The sequence below is a fragment of the Gopherus flavomarginatus genome, chromosome 11, assembly GCF_025201925.1.
Source record: "Gopherus flavomarginatus isolate rGopFla2 chromosome 11, rGopFla2.mat.asm, whole genome shotgun sequence".
Lineage (NCBI taxonomy): Eukaryota > Metazoa > Chordata > Testudines > Testudinidae > Gopherus > Gopherus flavomarginatus.
Genome location: NC_066627.1, coordinates 27,812,203 through 27,834,873, shown reverse-complemented (window position 1 = coordinate 27,834,873; position 22,671 = coordinate 27,812,203). Strand labels below are relative to the sequence as shown.

At 47.4% G+C, this 22,671-nt stretch overlaps 1 protein-coding gene across 2 annotated transcripts in view; it reads right to left on the bottom strand.

The window, feature by feature from the left end:
• The window catches only part of L3MBTL1 (L3MBTL histone methyl-lysine binding protein 1), a 57,054-nt gene extending 37,562 nt beyond the window's left edge, over nt 1-19,492 (bottom strand). For both annotated transcript variants that reach the window (XM_050917301.1, XM_050917303.1), the window contains exons 1-4: nt 19,436-19,492; nt 7,262-7,424; nt 1,870-2,093; nt 636-780 (exon numbers count right to left, since the gene is read on the bottom strand). In XM_050917301.1, the coding sequence (XP_050773258.1) occupies nt 636-780; nt 1,870-2,093; nt 7,262-7,397 (505 nt within the window). In that variant the 5' untranslated portion in view covers nt 7,398-7,424; nt 19,436-19,492. The remainder of the gene's footprint in view (nt 1-635; nt 781-1,869; nt 2,094-7,261; nt 7,425-19,435) is intronic.
• Between the last annotated feature and the right edge of the window lie 3,179 nt (nt 19,493-22,671).

The window sequence follows — 22,671 nt, the reverse complement described above, 5'->3', positions numbered from 1 at the left end:
CAGCAGGGTCTAGTGGACAGCTGCTTGCTGGGCTGGGCATGGACAGGATGGACCGTCTCACTCCTTGGCAAGAAGATCATGTGGAGAAAGCCTCATGGAAACTCTGCCTGAAGTGATACATTGGCTCCAGCCAGCCATTGGGGTTTTGGGACAGGCCAACATGTCTGTTGGGCTACTGGCCCTCCAGAAGACATCAACAAGTAGATAAAGAAGCCTTCTGGATTTCCCACTAGGGAAAGCCGAACGCCGGTCTATAGGGGCAGGAGTGCGGATCTTTCTGGAAGGGTTGGGGAGGCAGAGCTGCAGTGGCTCCAGAGCCCATTGTGACTTAGCTCACCCCCACTCTCCCTTTAGGGTCTGAGATCACTTCAGAGGAGAGGCACCAGCAGAAACCCACGCTCGCCATGGCCCAGTGTGACAGAGATATTAACACCACCACTGACATGAATACCGTTCCACATGCTTAAGACATCCGAGCCAAAGAGAGCCAGTGCAAGCAAGTGGGACTCCCTTGGAAGCTCCCAAGCCCTAGGCCCACCCACTAAGCCACAGGTACGAGTATGTGCCGGCTCTTCCCAGCACTCTGCAAGTCATGGTGTCCAGCAGAGTGCCTACAGCCAAGCTAGCATCCTTACCCTGAGCAGCAGCTGGATTGTCTCTGCTAGTGGGCGCCACCTCTGACTCCCCATCTCTCTCCGCATGACCCTCCTTTAGGGGTTCCACTGGGGGGATCTTATCCGCACTCACCACTTTCAGCGTCCCATATTCATTTATCCGAAACTGGGTTATTAACGCAAACACAAAAGGGAAGAAAGATAAAAGCGTAACCCACTGGTCCCCCTTTGGGCCCACCCACAAGGGATGGGAGTCTAGCACAGCCCCACCTGGAAGCCTTAGCTCGAGTTGTAGCAGCTTGTGATTTTTAGACGTGAAGGTTCCTAGTTCAATCCCCGGTGTGACAGCCAAGATGGTGGACATCACAAAAACATAAGGCAAAAAGGACTAATGGACTCAGACGTAACATTGTTGACCTGTCTCCCCCACGAAGGTCAACCCTTCCCCAGGTGCTGGACATGTCAAGTCAGCCCTACCAGGCGAGAGAGGAGGCAAAGAACAGGATGGGGGTATGGGAGCTGTGGGGTCTCCACCCAGCCCTTTCACTGACCCGCTGTTCAATCTCAGGGAAAGCTTTTCACTGCCATGGAGAGGGCAGGGTTTGGCCTGGTGGCTGACATAGCAGGGAGGGGCAGAGTGCTGTCTGGAGGCTGGAACAGCCCGGAGGAGGCAGGGTGCTGGATGAGGTAGTGGAGGGGATGGGGTACACTGGTTATTGTAACAGTCTAGGCACCGCAGCTGTGTGCTGTGCATGGATCACTAGCACTAAGCTACAGAGCCAGCCCCAGTGAGTGCTTAGCATAAACACCAGCCAAACTACCTCTAAAGACAGTCCTGATCAGATACCTTTAGGGCCAGCCTTTCAGTGGTGGATGCCATGGTTTGGCCTTCAAAAGCGTACATGCACTGGCGCCACAGCTGTGCTCTGAAAGGCCACTGGGCCATGCAGAGCCACTGAGGTCTGCTCCTGAGGTCAGCGTGTGCAGTTACCTGTTTGTGGGCACACCTGCAGCATCCTCCATCCAAAGGCTGGCCAGGGATTTAAAGGGCTCCCTCTCATTCTCTGTGAATGAGGAACAGGCTCAGAAAGTGGAATCCTAACAATGAACCTGGAGGGCAGGAGCCCAAGAAGACGCTCTTATTGCCCTCGTAGGAAAGCAGCTGCATAACCTGCCAGTTCATAGTTCTCCATGGACATGCCCAGCCAGGGTTAAGGGTGCTAGTGTACAGGGGTCTGGCTTCCCCCACACTTACTCTTAAGTTGCTGCCAGGCAGAGTGGCCACCCCATCTTTCCACTCCAGTACCCGGACGGTGTTGCAGGTCTGCACCCCACTGATCTGGGGGATGACGGTCGCAGTGATCGGCTCGTTCCCTGCCCCCCTCTCCAGTCTCTCAGTGCCTGCACTTCTCTGCGGCTCCCGGGGAAATCGCTGGATCTCTAAGGCGCTGGCGGGAAGGCTGATGGTGGCTGTGTTTGCTGGAGAAGGGTGAAAAGGTAAAGAGGGACAAACACTTCATGTACATGCAGCAGGCGTGGGGTGGGGCAGCAGCCAAATACAGCACAAGGGGGTGAGGGATGCCAGGCACACGGTCTGCGCTCACTCTGTTCGCACACCCGACTCTTAGGTTTGCACCAGGGATTTCCTTGAAAGGTGTCAATCCGCCGGGTCTGACCTGCCTTACAGCAGCAGCTACTTGTTCTGTGTCCTGCAGAATCAAGCCCCAATTCTGAGCTCAACACACCTCAATGGGCGGGGGAGGGAGCTGCATGCCACCTCTGCAGCCCCCCGTTGAATTCTAGAGGGACAGGGCAGGAGCTGCAATGGGAGAAGAGCAGAGAGGAGGACTGAGGCCAGGTGGGAGAAGGGAGGAGAGGGGCTCAGCACTCAACTGTTCATTGGGTTCCAGTTAGGAATAACTCCAGGAATAACAGGGCCTGATTCTCCTTTACATTCACACTCTGGACCTTAATGCAGGTGCCAGTTACGGCTACACCTGTAAAGCCAGCACGGTGTAAAGGGCCACAGTGCAAATGAGAATCAGGCCCAGGACATTTTAAACTTCATCTACACCAGTTAGAACCTGCTGGATGAGCACCGTGCCTCTGTCTCCTCCAGCCCTCTGAGTCTGCTCAGCACCCCCACGAGGGCCAAGGCTGGAGCTGCACTCCTGGAAAGGTGTCTGAGTCCCCGGGCTATGGAGCACACTGGGCCCAGGCCTGCGCCTGAGCAGCTGCAATGGTTGGGAACAGTAAATCACTCCCTAGCTAGTGAAAAAACAGCAGCTGCTCCTCACAGACAGAGGTCTGGTTATAGCAACCCAGGTTTTGGTTCCTTCGTGGCAGGACTGCTGCAATGGAAGCCACCTGGAGGGCCAGATTCTCTGATCTGCCCCAGCTGCTCTGCATTGCTCTGATGGTGGAAAGTGACAGTATTCAGGCTGGAGGCAGCCAGTGGAGAATTCCTCCTGTGCAGGGTAACTTGTCCAGGTGTAAAGCTGGCAAAAGTGGTGCAGCCACCTCCAGCAAAAGGGGATGGAGGTAGTGTGCTGTGGGCCATAGAATCATAGGAATGTAGGACTGAAGGGACCTCGAGCGGTCATCTAGTCCAGGCCCTCGCACTGAGGCAGAACTAAGTATTATCTAGACCATTCATGACAGGTGCTTATCTAACCTGCTCTTAAAAACCTCCAATGACAGCAATTCCACAGTCTCCCTGGGAATTTGTTCTAGTGCTTAACCACTCTGACAGTTAGGAAGCTTTCCTAATGTCTAACCTAGATCTCCTTTGCTGCAATTTAAGCCCATTATTTCTTGTGCTGTCCTCTGTGGATAAAGAGCACAATTTATCACCCTCTTCTTTATGACAACTTTATAAATACTTGAAGACTGTTCTCATGTCCCCCCTCAGTATTCCTTCCTCCAGAAAAAAGAAACCACATTTTTTCAATCTTTCCTTGTAGGTCACATTTTCTAGCCCTTTCATCATTTTTGTTGCTCTCCTCTAGACTTTTTCCAATTTGTCCACCTTTTTCCTGAAGTGTATCATGCAGAGCTGGACACAACTGCTGCGTGGAGCAGAAAAATTATTTCTAGTGTCTTACTTCCAACACGCCTGCTAATACATCCCACAATTATGTTTGCTTTCTTTGCGACAGTGTTACACTCTTGACTCGTATTTAGCTTTCTTTTTTTACATCATTTTGTATAAATGCAACTGATTGTTCTTTCCTAGGTGGAGTACTTGGCATTTGTCCTTATTGAATTTCATCCTATTTATTTCAGACCATTTCTCCAGTTTGTCGAGATCGTTTTGAACTCTAATCCTGTCTTTCAAAATACATGCAGCTTGGTACGATCCACAAACTTTATAAGTGTACTCCCTATGCCATTATCCAAATAATTTAGGAAGATATTGAATAGAACTGAACCAAGAACAGATCCTGGAGGGACCTCACTCAATATGGACTGTGAAGCACTGATAACTACTCTCTGAGTACGCTTTTCCAACCAGTTTTGGACGCACCTTATAACCGATTTGTCTAGGCTATGTTTTCCTAGTCTGTTTATGAGAAGGTCATGTGAGAGACAGTACCAAAAGCCTTACTAAAGACAAGATATATCATATCTACCACTTCTCCTCTATCTACAAGGCTTGTTACCCTGTAAAAGGAGGATGCTATGTTGGTTTGACATGGTTTGTTCTTGACAAATCCACGTTGACTCTTAGTTGTTATCACCTTATCTTCCAGGTGTTTACAAATTGATTGTTTGATTCTTTGCTCCATTATCTTATTGGGTACTGAAGTTAAGCTGACTGGTCTATAATTCCCTGGGTTGTCCTTATTGCCCTCTTTACAGATAGGAATATATTTGCCCTTTTCCAGTCCTCTGGGATCTCTCCCATCCTCCATGAGTTCTCAAAGATAACTGCTAATGGCTCAGCAATCTCTTCAGCCAGTTCCTTAAGTATTCCAGGATGGATTTTGTCAGGCCTTGCCTGAAAACATCTAGCTTATCAAAGTAATTCTTAACTTGCTCTTTCCCTATTTTAGCGCCAGATCCTACCCCGATGTTCAGTGTCCAATCACAGCAAACAGTTTCAGTGAAAAACAAACAAAGGCATCAAACACTTTGGCCACTGCGGTATTTTCTGTTATCGCTTTTCTCTCCCTCATTGAGTAATGGGTCTACTGCGTCCTTGGTCTTCCTCTTATTTCTCAGAGGTCTGTAAAATATATTTGTACGGTAGAGCAGAGCTCTCCTGCGTCTCTTCTTCACTGGGGTGAGTTAGAGCAAGACTTCAGCTGCTCTAACGTCCACCAGGGCTTCCAGGCAGCTCTTCCCTGCCCCTCCATTTCGTGCAGGCAAAGCTTGGGCTGCACATTCAGCCCAGCAGCTTGTCCAGAATGCAATGGCCCAGCTGCTAAATCAAAGTCTGTCAGAACGCCTGTAATAACCTTAGTCCCAGATTTGGACCTTAGCGTCCAAAATATGGGGGTTAGCATGAAAACCTCCAAGCTTAGTTACCAGCTTGGACCTGGTACCTGCTGCCACCACCCAAAAAATTAGAGTGTTTTGGGGCACTCTGGTCCCTCTGAAAAACCTTCCCTGGGGACCCCAAGACCCAAATCCCTTGAGTCTCACAACAAAAGGAAATAATCCTTTTTCCCTTCCCCCCTCCAGGTGCTCCTGGAGAGATACACAGACACAAGCTCTGTGAATCCAAACAGAGTGAATCTCCCTTTCTGTTCCCAATCCTGGAAACAAAAAGTACTTTCCTCTTCACCCAGAGGGAATGCAAAATCAGGCTAGCCACTTCAACACACACAGATCTCCCCTGATTTCTTCCTCCCACCAATTCCCTGGTGAGTACAGACTCAATTTCCCTGCAGTAAAGAAAATCTCCAACAGGTCTTAAAAGAAAGCTTTATATAAAAAAGAAAGAAAAAATACAAATAGTCTCTCTGTATTAAGATGACACAATACAGGGCAATTTCTTAAAAGAATATTGAATAAACAGCCTTATTCAAAAAGAATACAAATCAAAGCACTCCAGCACTTATATTCATGCAAATACCAAAGAAAAGAAAACCATAGAACTTACTATCTGATCTCTTTGTCCTTACACTTAGAAACAGAAGACTAGAAAGTAGAGCTACTTCTCCAAAGCTCAGAGAAGGCAGACAGACAAAAGAAAAAAAACAAAGACACAGACACTCAATTCCCTCCACCCAAAGTTGAAAAAATCCAGTTTCCTGATTGGTCCTCTGGTCAGGTGCTTCAGGTGAAAGAGACATTAACCCTTAGCTATCTGTTTATGACAACGCCCCACTGCTCTGTATACCCCATCCTGGCTCCCTGGTCCTCATCTTGAAACCCCTCAACAGGCTCCATGCCTGCTTCCTACTGGAAACCCTCACCCGGTCTTTCTGCTCCACTCCAAAGTACTGCAGTCAACAGGCATCAGGCTACTACCTGCGTCCAGGACGTACATTGACAGGGATAAGCAGAGCTGCCAATCATCCTGACTGGCTGGCGGGTGTTAGCAGCATGTGGGAACCACGCTGGATTATCCCCCTGCCAGGTGATAGTTAACATCTACTTTACCCCTGGGAACTGTGCTGGGAATCACTTTGACACAGGAATCCTGGGAGAAGCACCGGCTCTCAATGGCCAGGAACGTCTCTAAGGAAGCACAAGTCACCCCCTTGGCCAAGAGACGGAGAAAACCTAAGGAAGCACCTCGAAACCCTTCCTAGCAGGGGTCACTTTCAGGGCTTATGTTGCACAGCTGGGTACAGGAAGGAGGGAGATGTGGGGGAGGAAGTGAAACAAAGACAGGATGGGAGTGAGAGTTAAAAGGGAGGGAGAGTGTGCGCAAAGGGGCTGTGGGGGATGATATGGCCTAGATAACTGAGCTGCAGAGTTACATGCACCCATATCCAAGGGCTCTGATCCCAGTTGGTAGCCCTGACAGTGAACGCTAGGTGCTGTTACCCTGCCAGCACCCTGAGAAGTGGGGACAGGCCTGGCCTCAGCTCCCCTGGCTTGCGGTGTATCCGTTGGATGGATCAACACAAGATCTTAAACAAGACTAACACTTACAGCACAAGCATGCCCAGAATGCCATCCCGGCCCCAAGCCCTGATGCATGTCCCATGGGGGAGAATCTGCTATGCAAATATTTCCTACAGTTTACAAGCCTATTATTGTAAGTTGCCTTCCTCTCCCATGGCTGGTCCACATAGACGATAACAGCTTACTGCTGCTGTCTAATGGGGGTGCTCTCGAGGTTCAAATAGTAGAGATCTAGCCCCGAAGGAGGGGATGACTCTATGAATGGAGGAAACATCCCAAGCTATTTGGAGAAAGGTTATGGTTACGGCACTAGTCTAGGTCTTGAAAGACCTAAGTTCAAGTCCCAGCTCTGCAACGGACTTCTGAGTGGCCTTGGGCAAATCACTTAGTCTCTCTGTGCCACAGCTGCCTTTCTGTGAAATGGGGATAATGGCACTGCCCTGCCTCACAGGAGCATTGTGAGGATCAACACATTCGAGATCGTGAGGTGCTCCAATACTGTGGTGATGGAGGCTGTCTAATGTACCTCTGGTAAATACTTAACCGCTGGCGTCTGGAAAACCTACCTGGGATGATGAAGGCAGTCGCGGGCAGGTGTGTGTTCTGCAATGTGTTCTCGTTGGCGACCAGATGGACGCTGACCTCCCCAGCGGCATTCCCCTTGGTGCTTCTCATGACCTCCATTTCCGCTCTGCCATCCATCACCTCCTCTGGGCAGGTGGCATAAACCTGGAATCCAACCAGCAGGCATGGAGGCCAGTTAGAGCCTGAGTGGTATGAACTCAGGGAAGGAACAAAGACAGGAGCTGGAGCAGGACTCAGTCTGATGAACCGCGTGAGAACACTAACTATGGGTGGCTCATAGGGCCAACAGTCCCACTCTCCCCCAGCAGGAGCTCCCATGATAGACAACAGCATGGAAGTCATGACTTTTCCTCAGCTATCGCTCAATATATTGTAGCCAAGGCCCTGCGGTCAGACCAGGAGAGGGCCTGGCTTTTCCTGGCATTAGAGACAACGTTTTTTAAACAACTTGATTCTTTTAATTAATATTCTTTTGAACAGTTAGGAAGACTGAACTTTGCTACGATGCCTGATTTAAACCAGGGTTCACAAAAGGTCCCTAGTCCTGGGCTACATTCCCTCTAAGCTGTGTGGATGCGCAGCAGGCTATCAAGGGCCACACAGGCGAGGAGAGCCACCTCTCCCCCGGTGTCAGTGCTTGAGCTGCCACAGCCAGGGAGAGGCACCCGCCCCCAGCCCGGAGCTGCTACGGCTGGGGAGATGCACCTCTCCCCTGGCTCTGGCCCCAGGCTGCTGCAGTGAGACAGGTCTGGGGGGAGTCCTCTCTCCCTGCTGTAGCCCTGGAACAGCCTGCACTCCAAAGCCGTCATCCCCAGCCCCACCCCAGAACCCACACTCCCAGATGGAGCCCTCACTCCCTGCATCCCAACCCTCCACCCCAGCCCTGTGCCCCCTCCTGCACCCTAAATCCCTCATCCCCGGCTCCATCCCAGAACCCACCCCTCTAGCCAGCGCCTGAAGCCCCCAAACCCCTACCCTCTGCCCCAGCCCTGAGCCCCTTCCACACTCCAAACCCCTCAGCCCTACCCCTGCCAGACATCACCTCCATATTGGTGCACATAACAAAATTCATTTCGCACATGGATGTAAAAAATTAGAGGGAACATTGGTTCCTGGGAGAAAGGCCTGTATTTCAGTGACACTACCAAGTTTCTGACTGGTCCAGCATGATCAGGCTTATTTAGTTTAAGAATTTCAGAGAGGATGACAGATAGGGAGGGTGATATTAGCCAAAGGCTACATGCCAGTCAGGTCTCATCTACAAAATGGAGATAATAATGGGCCAGGAGTACGGGGAGGGTAAACTAATTAGTGTAATTAAAGAATGTTCCTATTCAAATGAAAGGTGCAATGCAAAATGCAAAGATAAAATAATAAAGAGTAGGAATAGTATAAGGGAACAGAGATCTGCAACAGGGCATAATCTAGAAAGCAGGGATTCCGCAGAGCAGAGATGTGTGTGAAACAGACATGGGTCAGCAGCAACATTTTATCAACATGATGCTCTGTTAACTAAGGCCTTGTCTACCTTACAAAAGGTTTGCCAGTATAGCTATACTGGTGCAGTAATACCACGAAAAAATAAAATAATAACCTAGTGTAGCTAAAGCTTGTACTGGCAAAAGAATTATTTTGCTCGTATAGTTTAAACCAGTTCCCCGAATGGGTGAGGTAACAGCATCAACACTGGCGCGGTACCGGTAAAACAGTGCCAGCAGATGGCATATGTCATATGGGCAGGTGGTTTTGGGCTTCTGAGAGGAAGGGTTTTATCGACAGGACTCAAAATTGAGTGTGGACTCATGCAGCGATATGCCAAACTAAGGCATGTTTACTGGAAAAGCTTTCTAGCATAGAGCAGACCTGAAAAAGCTAGCCAGCAAAAGGACTTTTCTGCCAGTATAACCATGTCTACCTAGGGAGTATCCCAGCATGGCTATATAAATTAGGGGGGTGGTTTTTTCCAACACAGTTATGATGGAGAAATTCACTAGTACAGACCCAGGCCTAAGAACAGAAAAGATACCCATGGTCAGGTCATCCAACTGATAACAATGACCTGGAAATTGTGCTGAGATGGGGGAACATCAGTTCAGGGATGGGGCACCTGAGAAAGCAAAGACAGGACAAGGCTACCTGTTTTCACACTTGGTTACGGAGAGGGGGTGCTTCATATTCCCTTAGAAGGCTCGACAGATCACAGCTGTTCAGAGCTGGACTCAGGAGGACATCTGCACTATGTAACAATTACTACTTTATTGAACCTACCACATCATGAACATCTTCCTCTTTGCCAGTACAGGATGCTGTTTATATTAACAAACTGTATACACAAACGTAAATAGATCTATTTATCTTATTACACTGAACTCTCACACCAACTTTCTTCCTACAATGGATTTGAACAATCTCAGTTAACAATATAGCCTTGCCACTATGAGTCAACTTTACTATAGGAGCTCTGGGTTCGGATCCCACCTCTTACACCATGTTACATCTAAAAAATATGCTCTAGAGCTCAAACAGAAGGTGGGGGCTTATGGTAAAAATTATCCAGTGAGGTTCTCTGGCCTGTGCCATGCAGGAAGTTGGGCCACATGATCACAACAGAATCTTCCGCCTTTAAAAAATAAATAAATCAATCTATGAACAGCCTGATTCTGGAACTTATTTGCACAGCACAACAACTTCACTAACATAAAAGCATCTGAAAAATAGTGCATAGTCTTGTATGCCAGCAGGTGGTTTTTGTACGTTAGCTAGCTGTGTATCTTTTATATGCAACACCAACGCACGTGGTTCTTTGCAGAACAAGTGGCCCTTGCAGCAAGGCAATACAGCCAGATGTTGCCAAGTTAGCACCACTGCAGGGCTTGGGATTTTATTCACTCTCGTTTCCCAAGGTCTGAAGGTGTATTTTGTGACCGCTACAAGAAGAATGTAAAAGATAAGACTGGACGGTGCACTCTTTTGTCACTTTAAACTGAAGATTTGCTCTAGGAGTGAGGAAGGAGAATATCCAGCTACTAGGATGCAGCTCAGTCCCTGCATCAAAACATACCGTCCCCACCCAATGGAAGATAAAGCCTCTAAAGATGCTCCTGGAGGAAATATTTAATGGACACTATCAAGCACCAGGGGCCAGATTTTACAAAAACTCCTAAGTGAGTTCAGCACCCAACTCCCATTGAATGTCAATGGCAGTTAGGCACCTACCTACTTGGCGCTTTTGTAAACCTCAGTGGGCACCTATCTGCATCATCAGGCAATTTTGTGAATCTGTCCCCAGATCAGCTACTTAGGTTTTGTTAATGGGATGGGTTTTACAAAACCTAATCCGGATCCACTATTTTTAATGGCTGTGAAAGGTATGAGGTTTCTTTATTACTATTATTGAAACAATCGCCCTGGAGGAGAGTCAGGTCACCAAACCACAACAAAATCTTACGCTAGTACAGGGGAAGTCCAAGGGAAAAGGACTACAAACAGAAAGCAAAATAGACCAGTCTAGTTTCAGTATCCAAGCTAAGTGATACGCAGGCCTCAGGAGTGCAACTCACCTCATCCTGGTGCAGAGGGCCAGCATGTATATATAAAATCATTTTTAAAGTAATATTATCGTAAGAAATATCTTACAAAACCCTGACAGGCTGCAGTGGGACTGAAGTGATGTATGGACATTGGCTGGCTCGCTGCAGGGGGTGTATTTTGCCCTCAACAACCAGTACTCATTTTGATTAGGATCTCTCATCATTAATATTTTTCCCTTTTAAATACCTAATAATAAATTTAGATTTAGATTTTATTTCTCCCCCAAAAACCATTAAAACAGAGTTCAAGTCGTATCAGTCCATTGTGTTTCCTGTTACGACAGTGAAGTTAGAAATAAAAGATACGACAGTCAGGACATGTGGAGTGAAAGTTCTGCAAACAACCATCCCAACTGTTGCTTTCCCTCCACCCCATGCCACTCACCTAACTGTGACACAGATCTGTAGCAAATGTGCAGCTAAATCTTGAGATTACAAAAAGCTCAGGTGACACTCAAAAGCTTCCTAGAATTGAGGGAGGATATAAAATCCAGGAGGACAGGACAGGACAGGCTGGGAGACAAAGTCACTTCACACCTAAGAGAGGGTCATTACAGCCAAATTTGTAAAACTGGGGTTCAGTGTTGCCAATGCTCACAATTTTATCACAAGACTAACAATAATTGGTGTTTTTTGTAAATCCCCAGCTAATGGAGTCACGTGAAAATACAGTAGAACCTCAGAGTTACAAACACCAGAGTTATGAATGGACCAGTTAACCACACACTTCATTTGGAACCGAAAGTATGCAGTCAGGCAGCAGCAAAGACAAAAAAAAACCAAAAAAACAAATACCATACAGTACTGTGTTAAACATAAACTACTAAAAAAAATAAAGAGAAAGCAGCATTTTTCTTCTGCATAGTAAAGCTTCAAAGCTGTATTAAGTCAATGTTCAGTTGCAAACTTTTGACAGAACTACCATAACATTTTGTTAAGAGTTATGAACAACCTCCGTTTGTTCCAGAGGTGTTCATAACTCTGAGGCTGTACTACATGACAATCTCAGCTTTCATTTCAAAATAAAAGTTTCCAACAGTGGTGGAGAAAAGCTGGAAAATCATGGACCCTAAAGGCTCAAACTCCCCTATATTTACTTATTTTTAAATGTCTTCTGATTTTTGAATGCTTGCTAAAGTCCTAGCTATGCAGCCTCATCCCTAGCCGCATCTCTTCATTTCACTGCAAATGAGTTCTCCACACCCACATCACCATGTGGGCCATGAGGGTAAAGGTCCGTCTCTCAGCTGTCAGTTTATATTTTCATACCTGCATCAAGTGAAGCTAGAAACTTACTTATACTACATGGAAGCTACAATAAGCACTGATGTGCAGTGGGTGACCATCCAAATTCATCAGCTAAGGGCCCACATCAGCAAGGTATTTAAATACCTGCCTCACTTTCTGTTGCCAACTCTTACGATTTTATTGTGAGTCTCACGCTATTTAGGGCTCTTCTCAGAGACCCAGCTCCTGGAGCTAGGTGACTCTCTGACAGTCTCAGATTTTTTTTTTTAAAGGGAATTTCTGGCCTCATGGTTGTGGAGAAAATGTGACTCCTAAAGATTCAGATCCTGAAAGGCAAATATAAAGAACCAAGCATTTTTTATTTTGTCTTTTAAATAATCTCATGATTGTGGGGGCCTGGATCATGATTTTTGAACACTTGTGGTTGACAAGACCACTTTAAAAATGTGAGTAGCAGCAACGATTTCAATGGGGTGACTCATGCTTAAAGTGAGACACCTACAAGTCACTTGCTGGTTCAAGGACTAAGCATTCACTTGGCAGAGTTGTTTTTGTTTAGCATTTCATAGCAAATAGCTCTATAATAAACCACACAATCTTCCCTCTCCATCCAAAAATAACTGAAGCACCGACATTTGGGCTAAAATCATAGAATTGTAGGAGTGGCTGGAACCTCGAGAGGTCATCTAGGCCAGTCCCCTGCCCACATGGCAGGATTAAATATTATCTAGGTCAGTGGTTCTCAAACTTTTGTACTGGTGACCCCTTTTCACACAGCAAGCCTCTGAGTGCAACCTCTCCCCCACCAAAAACACATTTATATTTAACACTATTTTAAATGCTACAGGCAAAGCAGGGTTTGGAGTGGAGGCTGACAGCTCGTGACCCCCCATGTAATAACCTCACAACCCCCTGAAGGGTCCCAACTCCCAGTTTGAGAACTCCTGATCTAGACCATCCTTGACAAGTGTTTGACAGGCCTCACTGGCTTCAGCAGAGCCAGTATTTCACACTGCATGTGTCTAAACCAAGCCATATTAGATAAAACGTGGCCCCAAATCAGCCAGAAGATGTTTCCAAAACCAAAAGAGCTCTCCCATCTCCATCTCTAATTAAAGGTCCCCAGCTGACTTACATTTAGGTAACAATTTAAATAAACTTTTCTAGAGCCTCAGACCAACGGGCAATTCTCCAAATCGCCTTTAAAATAGCCCACCAAAGCCAGTTGTTTTCAAATACACGGACTCTGCCCCCTGCAGTGCTAACCCGGCAGCAGGAAGTACCTGCAAAAGTGGAAACAACTCTAAACAAATGTGAAAGCGACTTTCTAGAGTTCTACCCTCCAGACTGAAATAAATGCTGGAAGTAAACAAACAATTACACATAAATTAGGTTTTCAGAATTCTTGCCCATTTAGTAACATAAGGACTGGAATTATTAGTGCAGTTGGTCATGGTATTGTTTACAAACACATGGGTTTCACAGGGACCATGACTTTTAATCTCGAAGACGAACAAATTTCTCATGGCAGATGTTTGTTTGAGGTGGAAAGTGGCATTCTGAGGAAGGTGGCGGGGCAAGTGGGAACAGCAAGAGGAAAGCAAGTGACAACAGTAAGACCCAACCCCACAGAAACACTTACTCGAGTATAATGCTCATTGCTGTTACTCCAATACTCCACATGGTGTGAAGCCAGCAGGACTGTCTGTTCCCAAGAGCAGCTGTGCAATCAAGCCTTTAGGGAACCCATCATGTGTGTTAGTCAGCGCGTGTGATTCCAAAGGAACTACTTGTGGATGGCTGGATGTGGCGGGGGGAGGGAATCCTGCTTTCACTGAAGCCAGTGGCAAAACATAAATTCAATGGGTGCAGGATTGGGCCCTAACCCCTTGATTATTATAGAAGTTCCACTTTGATTTAGTACTACTAACCAGGATGCGTTGTTGTCGTTACTAAGCTCATTGAGCTGAGGGGATGTGGCATATTCTAGGCTATTATTTAGCACTGTATTTCTCTGAGGTTTGCACTATAAGATGCACAGAAAATGGAAGGTCTTTTGTTTTTGTTTTTAAAAACTTTCCACATCATTGCTAAAGCTTTGCACAGAACAGGCAGGGTTTTCAAAAACAAGAATTTTTTGTTTCTGACAATCCTATACTGTATACAGCACATGCAGCGAGTGCATGAAAACTGGCTCTTTGGATCACACAGGTGGCTTTTGCTCTCCCCTCAGGTCAGCCATGGATTTGCTGACCCTACATAGCCCCCATGCAGAGTAGAGCTCCCCCAACTGGTACTGAGTGTTGTGGGAAAGCACAGACAATCTGACAGACAAACAGAAAGCCAATCCAGCAAGAACCACCAGAATAACAATTAACACTACACCTCTTAAATCATGGCCTAACGTAAGCTACAGGTACTCCTATCTTGACCACTCAAGAGACCAAGAAAACATGGTTGGTGAAATGAGGAAACCTGCTAAGGAACCAGTGTTGGGCCTGATGTTACCATGAGAGTGAGTGAAAGATAGGGGGAAAAATGTCCATGAAAGTTTTCACCTCCAAAGGTTTCCATTTTTCTTTAAAAAAAAAATGGAAATAATTTTTCCACTGAGCTTTAGCTACTGCAGCACCTTGGGCCATTGCTAGCTGAGAGGTTCTCCCAGTAAACATATGTATTGTTGATACATGGACTGGCCCAAATTCTGAGGTAATTCACACACCCCCAACCACAGTGAAATCTGGGGGAAATTTGCAAAGTACAAATATATCGCTGAAATGTCTTGTTGCTTAGAGCCTCCGGGAGGATGAAGCGAAAGAGCCAACCTGGGAGAACAGCAAGTACCCAAGTGTTTTGTGGAGGTGCTAGAAGCAGCCATTTTGCTGAGAAGAAATGCTACTTATGACCCAGCCTGAGACCAAAAATTAATTTCCAATTGGCTTTAATAGTCAAACATCAGGAATAAAGCTCTGCAGAATGTGTGAACTCTTTGTATAGCTATCACAGTGTCACAGGCATGCCTGCACCTGTTGTGCCCCCTGCTGGCCAAATGGGACACTGCACATACACCATACCCTAATTTCCCCCTCCTAGGTGTGCCCCCTCAACCCCATACAGGTGGAAGCTGGTGGCACAGCTTAGCCTCAGCTAAAATGTAACCCCTTCCAGGATAACAAGAGTCCTGTTCAGCCTTCTGGGCTCCCTTTATGCCTCTGCCTTGGGACAGAGCGCTGACCCCCAGGCTGCTTCTGTCATCCACTTCCTCTGCGTCTTCTAGGCCCTGCTTCCCTGTGGTTCCTCCTGCTAACTTCTCTGCCCTTTGATGAGGCCCAGGTGTTTATCCATCTGCCACCTGACCCCAGTTTCTCCTGCCCCTTTAGGCCAGGAGGTAGCTAATTATGGCTGACTGACCAGAGCTGGCTAGCCCAAGGCCTCCTCGCCATTGAAGGCACAGGCTGCCCGGTCCCACATGGCTATTGCCAACCCCAAGCTTTCAAAAAAATCAAGAATCTGGCCACAAATAAATGATGAGATTGTCTTAAAAATCATGAGGTTTCTTTTCATTTGCCTCCTGATTCCTGAGCCTTTAGGGTGCTCTTTGGTGACATTTTACTCCATAACCATGGGGGCTGGAACCCTCCATTGTTTTAAATGGAAGCTAAGATTATCACATAATCAGTTGCCTCCAGGAGCTGGGGCTTTATGAAAAGCACCAAACAGCAGAAGTTTCATGATAAAATTGCAAGGATTGGCAATGCATGATTGATGAGATAGAGCTGGTTAGGAGCTGGTTCCTGCACTGCCATGGCCAGACTGCTGAAGAACAGGGTCCACTCACAAAAATGCACAAGCAGTTGCAGATCCTGCAGCTTCATATATGAACTGGCAGCTTAGACCTTGAGACACCTCTTTGCATACACAGATGCCCAATGGCAGTAACTGCATGGCTGTGTGTAATCAGGCAAGTGCAGGTAGATCTCTGGCTTCTCTCTGCCTTATCAAATTTGGCCCTGAGTTTCACAAGTGTGGAATTTACTCCCTCTTTGGATCAGACATGGATTTGCTAATCTTGGGGCTCCCACCAAACCCCCTCTGTTTTCCCCAGGCTTTTAGGGAAGAGGAGGGCTGGAGTGTGTTGGGTTTATTTCTGTCATCCTTGTTATATTTACATCTCAAAGTCCTTTATTATACTGGACTGTTATTCGCATTGTATATTTTAATTTATCTAATGGGGGTCAGAGCACAGGACCCGGTGGGAGACAGACAAGCAGAAAGACAGCTACCTTCAGCACTAGCTTCAGAAGTGCCACTAATGAAACAAATGCATGAACGTAACAAAAGAAACAAAGCAAGTAAATTCTGGGTCAGAAACACTTCTTACCCTGTGGACTTCCTAGCACGACACCTCTGGATAGGACTTTGGCATCACGCCTTGAACTCAGACTTGTCGCTCTATAGACACGAACTTCTGTACCGTCTGAGCTAAAGGACCCGGCTATGCTAGCTGAAGCAGACTCAATGTGGGTCAGCCACTAACAGGGACAGAGTGCCATGCTGAGCTAGCATGGGTTACTCCTACATACTTATGAGCTGTGCAAACTGTGGGTTAAGTTTTCAATGTAACTGATGTAATATTCCAGTGGGTCACCCCGGCCAACTGATCTGGGGTGTCCTACAGGGGCACACTCCAGCTTATGAACATTAGCAACTCTGCTTTTTACTTTTTAATTGCTCTCACCTCTGCCAAGATGCTCACTGTTTGGGGGAATTCTTAACATCCCAGGGCAGGCTGCATGACACAGGCAGGGCTGCTGTTTGGCTCAGGTGTTTTTCTGACAACAAGTTCATCTGCTTGCAATAAGAGTCACTTTAGGGACTGGCCTGAAAGGGTTGGTTGTAGGGGAGCTCACCACTACTGCAGTCTCAGCATCTCCCAGCAGGAGTTGCTGTATGGAGCAGGGCAGGAGCACTGGTTGTGGGTAAGCTTGCAGCTACTCCCGATCCAGCCTCTGCCAGCAGGAGGCGCTGTACTTTGCCAAAAAGGTACATTCCACTGACTTAACATGGAATTAAAACATACACCTACTCACTGGGTAGATGCATCAAAGGGGATGGGAAACACTGTCCACAAATATTCCAAAAAATGTTCATATTTTCCAGGGTTCACCCATTATTTTTCTATTGAACAGCTGAGAAATAAATCCAAATTCTTCCCTAAACTCATGGCCCCTTTTCCTGCAGCCTGGGCGATGCCTTCGTAGGATGGATGAAGACGAAGGCTGAACTGGTTCCCTGGATTCCGCGTGGCACTTGTTGTGTCACTCGGGCTGTGCAGTGCCCCAGCGTTCAAGCACCTTACAGTGGGGTTTCACACAAGATTTGAAAACCGCCAGTAAAGAGGAAAATTGCAAAGCTGTACAGCAGCACTGGAGGGACTCTTTGGCCACTCCGGCCTCAGAGCATCCCTGAGGAATCACTACAGCGGCACAGGACACAGGGAAGCTCCCGTTCTGGCCTCTCCCAGCAGCAGTGACTGAAGGGAACAATCAGGAAGGCCAAGTATATTGGTTCTCCAGTTCCAGCATCTTCCTGCAGGAGTCACTATTTGGAATAAGGCAGGAGCATCAATTGACTGTGCAAACTATTGCTCCCGTGGCCCCAAAACCCACAACAGAAGTCACCACAGGGAACAGGGGAGAAACAAGGGGCCCACAATTTCATAGACGCCCCAGCCTCTCCCAGCAGGAGGCACTGTGAGGATACCTGGCAGACTTACATTCCCCATATAACCACAGGAGGAAATAGTGCAGGAGCACTCCAATTACAAACAATACACCCTGACACATGCTTTTGTTTTTAATGCACTTGTATCATATTCCACCCCCTCCCCATGCTTGGTGTAATGGTTTGTGCAGGAAAAATGCTTTTATTACACATAAATGTCAGTCATAAAATGGTCCAAAGCAAGCTCTATACTCCACCTTCTGATTTACTAGGGGCTCCATGTCGGATATTTTCTTATAATAGTTGTGTGATCCAGTGTGAAGCACTAATCTAGGCTCACTCCTCCAGAAGGAAGGGCTCTCCATTTATTCACAGCAAATGCCCAGCCCACCAGTATCTTCAGTACAGTATACAGACATATTTTCCCCCTTGCCTTTCACAAATATATAGCCTGCCAGGCACACATTTCCAGGGATGCTAGCACAGCAGCCTTTCACCCCGCCCTCTCCTGCCAGCCAGCTGAGAATCAAAATGTGACCAAGTGCAACAATCTTTTTACACACTGAACCTGTCCCTCCATATTAACGGCACTTAGACAAAATACCGAGTTGGGGGGTGGGGACCAAAAAGGTTATGAATGCTCTGCTACAACAGGCGAGAAAAAAATCCAGGTCTGACACACCTCCCTCCCAAAAAACAACCTTGGGACCTTTCATGAAGGACCTACACACGCTGCTGCTTATCTAGTGCCTTGATGCAGCCACATGCCACCTGATTTGCAGAGTTGTTCCTAGAGAACCTTCACTTCAAGAATCTCCAGCAAAAAATAAACAAGGGGGGAGTATCATTCCCTGCCCCTCCCCCGTTGCTCAGCCTGCTGCTCTCAGCCTTGCCTGCATTTGCCCCCACATCTAGGCGCTTGGGCTAGCACCAGGTTGCCCATCAGCCCTTCATTCCGAAAAGCCTTTAATATTTTCTTTAAACATCAAAATGGCGGAATTCCCTCTTTTTAAAAAAAATTCTCTTGCACAAACAGAAATTCCTCTAATTTGGGGAGTGGAAATTGCACGACGGAGAAAGTTTGCAAAAATGACCCATTTTCTCCCCTCCGAGCTCATCGCAAACCTTCCCCTGTCCTCTCTCCCTCTCCCTCCTGCCTCGCTTCCTTTCAAACTCTTCAACTCATTCGCCTATCTTGGGGGGTAGGAAGGGGGTTAAAAAAAGAAACCTTCCCTCAGTTTAAACATGGAATAGAAAAAGCATCCCGGGGTTGCAAGCACTTGCATTGTCCCTGCCAACCCCTCTTTGCCTCCTGATTTCGTCTGCTCTTCAGTCGTTCTACTGCTCTGCCCATTGCAAAAGGAAAAATCAAATAAAAATCTAGAGAATTTGGTTCCCAAAAGATACAGTACCAAAAAATAGACCAAAAGGCTGGTAAGAGGAGCTAGTTGCAAAGGCAAGTGCAATTTTCAAAGCAATGCGTTGCATGCAAACCGAGCGCACAGGTGGGCATAGCACAGAGCACACCCTTTCCCGGGGGCATTCTGATGATTTAAAGAGGTTTATAAATTACTTTCTTATCTGATTCCTTACCTACAATAATCAGCCTGTGGTCACTGAACGCTGAGCCTGCGGGAACCTGGGATACTGCGCGCCTGCGCACACGGGGGGGCGGGACCGCCTGCCCTGCAGAAATGCACTGGCTAAGAAATTGACAAGCAAAGCATATTTAATATACAGAGAGCGAGCGAGAGCGGGGTGGGCTGGGGGGAGGGAGACGTGTGTTATCCACGCTGCAATCCCCGTTTTATATAAATATATAATTAAACCAGCTATTAACCCCTCCGAAGCTGCCGTGCAGCAGGGTTTTCTCTGCCAGGGGGACTGCTGCTGCTCAGCACATCCATATTTTGATGGTTTTCTTGTTGTCGGTTTTTGTTTTTTTTAAAGATCAGGGTTAGAACTAATTAATTAGTTAGTTAATTATAATTATAAATGTATCAGATCCATCTCCCTTTCTTTTTTTTTTAAAGTGCATGTTTCATATAAAAGGTACCCTGTTTGTTTGCTCCGTGGTCGTCAGCAGTGTATTTTGTGTTGCTATTGAGGGTGATAGTTTGCAACAAGGAGACAGGAGAGTCAAAATATGCTGCCTAAAATGTGCAGGTTCTTCTAGCCAGGAGCCTATGGAGCCTACATTTAAAATAACCCCACCCAAACCCATTCTGGATCCATCACAACAGCCTTACTGGGTCAGACCAATGACCCATCTGGCTGATGTCCTGTTTTCTGCAAGTTGCCAGTGCTAAATGGATGTTTCAGAGGGTGTGAACAGGACAATTATCCACTGAACCGTCCCTGTGGTCCAGTCCCAGCTTTTGACTGTCAGAGGTTTAGGGACACCCAGAGCATAAAGTTGCATCCCTGACTCTAGGCTAATAGCCACTGATAGACCTATCCTACCTGAATGTATCTAGTTCTTTTTTGAACCCAGTTATACTTTTGACCTTCAATCTATTTGGTTTCTGATTGACATGGGAGGGCTATCTCATATGGACTGCTCTTCCATGGCAAAGTAGAGAGTACCATCTAGATCAGGGGTGGGCAAACTTTTTGGTCCAAGGGCCACATCTGGATATGGAAATTGTGTGTCAAGCCCTGAATACTCACAAAATTGGAGGTTGGGATGCAGGAGGGGGTGAGGGCTCCAGCTCAGGGTGCAGGCTCTGGGGTGAGGCTGGGGATGAGGGGGTGCAGGACGGTGCTCCAGCTGGGACCAAAGGGTTCTGAGGGTGGGAGGGGGATCAGGGCTGGGACAGGAGGTTGAGGTGCAGGAGGGGATCGGGGTGCAGGCTCCAGGTGGCACTTACCTCAAGCAGCTCCCGGAAGCAGTGGCATGTCCCCTCTCAGGTTCCTATGCAGAGGTGCAGCCAGGTGGCTCTGCCACTGCCCCATCTGCAGGTGCTATCCCTGCAGCTCCCATTGGCTCTGGTTCCTGGCCAATGAGAGCTGCAGAGACGGTGCTTGGTGCAGGGGCAGCACGCAAAGCCCCCTGACTGCCCCTACGCATAGGAGCCAGAGAGGGGACACGCTGCTGCTTCCATGAGCTGCGCAGAGCCACAGCATGCAGGGAGTGGGGTAAGCCCCTGACCCCACTCCCTGGCTGGAACGCCAGAGCAGAGCAAGCCCAGACCTCGCTCCCCGGCAGGAGCTCAAGGTCTGTCTGAAGGGCCGTAGGTGGCCCCCGGGCCTTAGTTTGCCCAGCCTGATCTAGATGTATCCAGCAAGCCACCACTTGGTGAACTCCATTATATTAACTTATCTGATGGCAGTGGGCAGCAGGATTTCTAACTCTTCTAGAACCCTTTGGAAGCTGCAGGGAACTTGTGAGCAACACCTGGGTGGTGAGCGCCAGCCACAGAGGTTAGCCACTGAAAAAGGAGATTGGGTTTATAAATATTTGTTTGCATTTTAAGTGTGATTGACAGTCATACATTGACTGTGGGTATGTGTCTGGTACATCAGGTATCTGGGAGGGGTCACAGTTTGCTCTTAGATACGCTAGGCAAAGCTCACTGAGCTAGTGGGGTTAGACTGACATATCTAAGAGCAAAGTTTGGCCCCTTTAATTGGATGGCAAGTGGAAATAACTTTCCAGAATCCCTCCCCACCTTCTGAAAAGAATAAATGTCCAGAGTGGGAAAGTAAACGTTGTCCTGGCTGGCTTCTTGCTCGAGTCCATGCCAACAGGCAGCCATCCTGGCCCCACAGGAACATAGTATTAAAAAATAGCTTGCTTAACTAGCTGAGAGGAGCATAGGACATGGGGGAATTTCTCTCGGAGCGAAGTGTGACATGCAGCCAATGTCACATTTGCATCCAGGGCGGTGAGGTCACCACTGAAGTTCTGTTGTTTTCAAAACAATGCCCATGCTGACTCCCCGGGTGTGAGTGACTGGTCAACAGCCGCCTTGGGTGGAAGGAGGAGAAGAAAGAGGTCTCCAATTGTCACAGCGAGTAAGGAGCTCCGACCCTTTCAACTGCAAGGATTGCTGCGTTCAAGCATCACACGCCCTCTGCCCTGACCCTGCCCTCTGTATAACGGCGACCATGCTTATTGGTACATGCTGCAGGATCACCATGGATGGGATCCTGGAGTTTTTGCTAGGAATGGGCTTGGTACAGGGGCGGTGGAGCGCCTGAGAGACAGAGGCAGCCTCTGGGCTTTACAGGCTTGGCGTCCATCGCACCAAAACCAGCCCTTCCCTGTGTCCTTCTGCAGTCTGGTCTGTCCCCCACCCCTTCGGAAGCAGCGCTAGAAAGAAATGTACGAACCCCTATAGCTTATGTAGGGGCAGGAACATCAGGGGCGAGGCTGAAAGGCAGCGATGAAGGAAATGCAAATCCGCAACTGTCCCTGCCCGAATCCGGTCTGCACTGGAAAGCGGAGTGTAATCAGAATAATGAGGCTGAGTAGGTTTACACGGCAAACGAGAAAGCGATTCGACCGTTAATTTTGCTGCTGGCTTTTCACTAAATAGACTCCGGGCGGAGGTTAATCTCCATGGCCATGTTGGCAAATTCTCCAGATTTTTCAGATAATTTGGCAGATTTAAATTTAAGCAGGCAGAATTTAACTCTTCTGGTTGCCATAACAACGCAATACGTTTATTCTTCGACGCGGCCGTGTCAATTTTTAATCACATCACATTATTTTGGAATGTGATTGCATCGGTTTAGAACTTTGGTTGCTATAACAACTGTGGAGATAAAAATACATATGGAATCCAGTTTACATTTGGGTTTGGATCGGGGATTTTTTTTCCCCT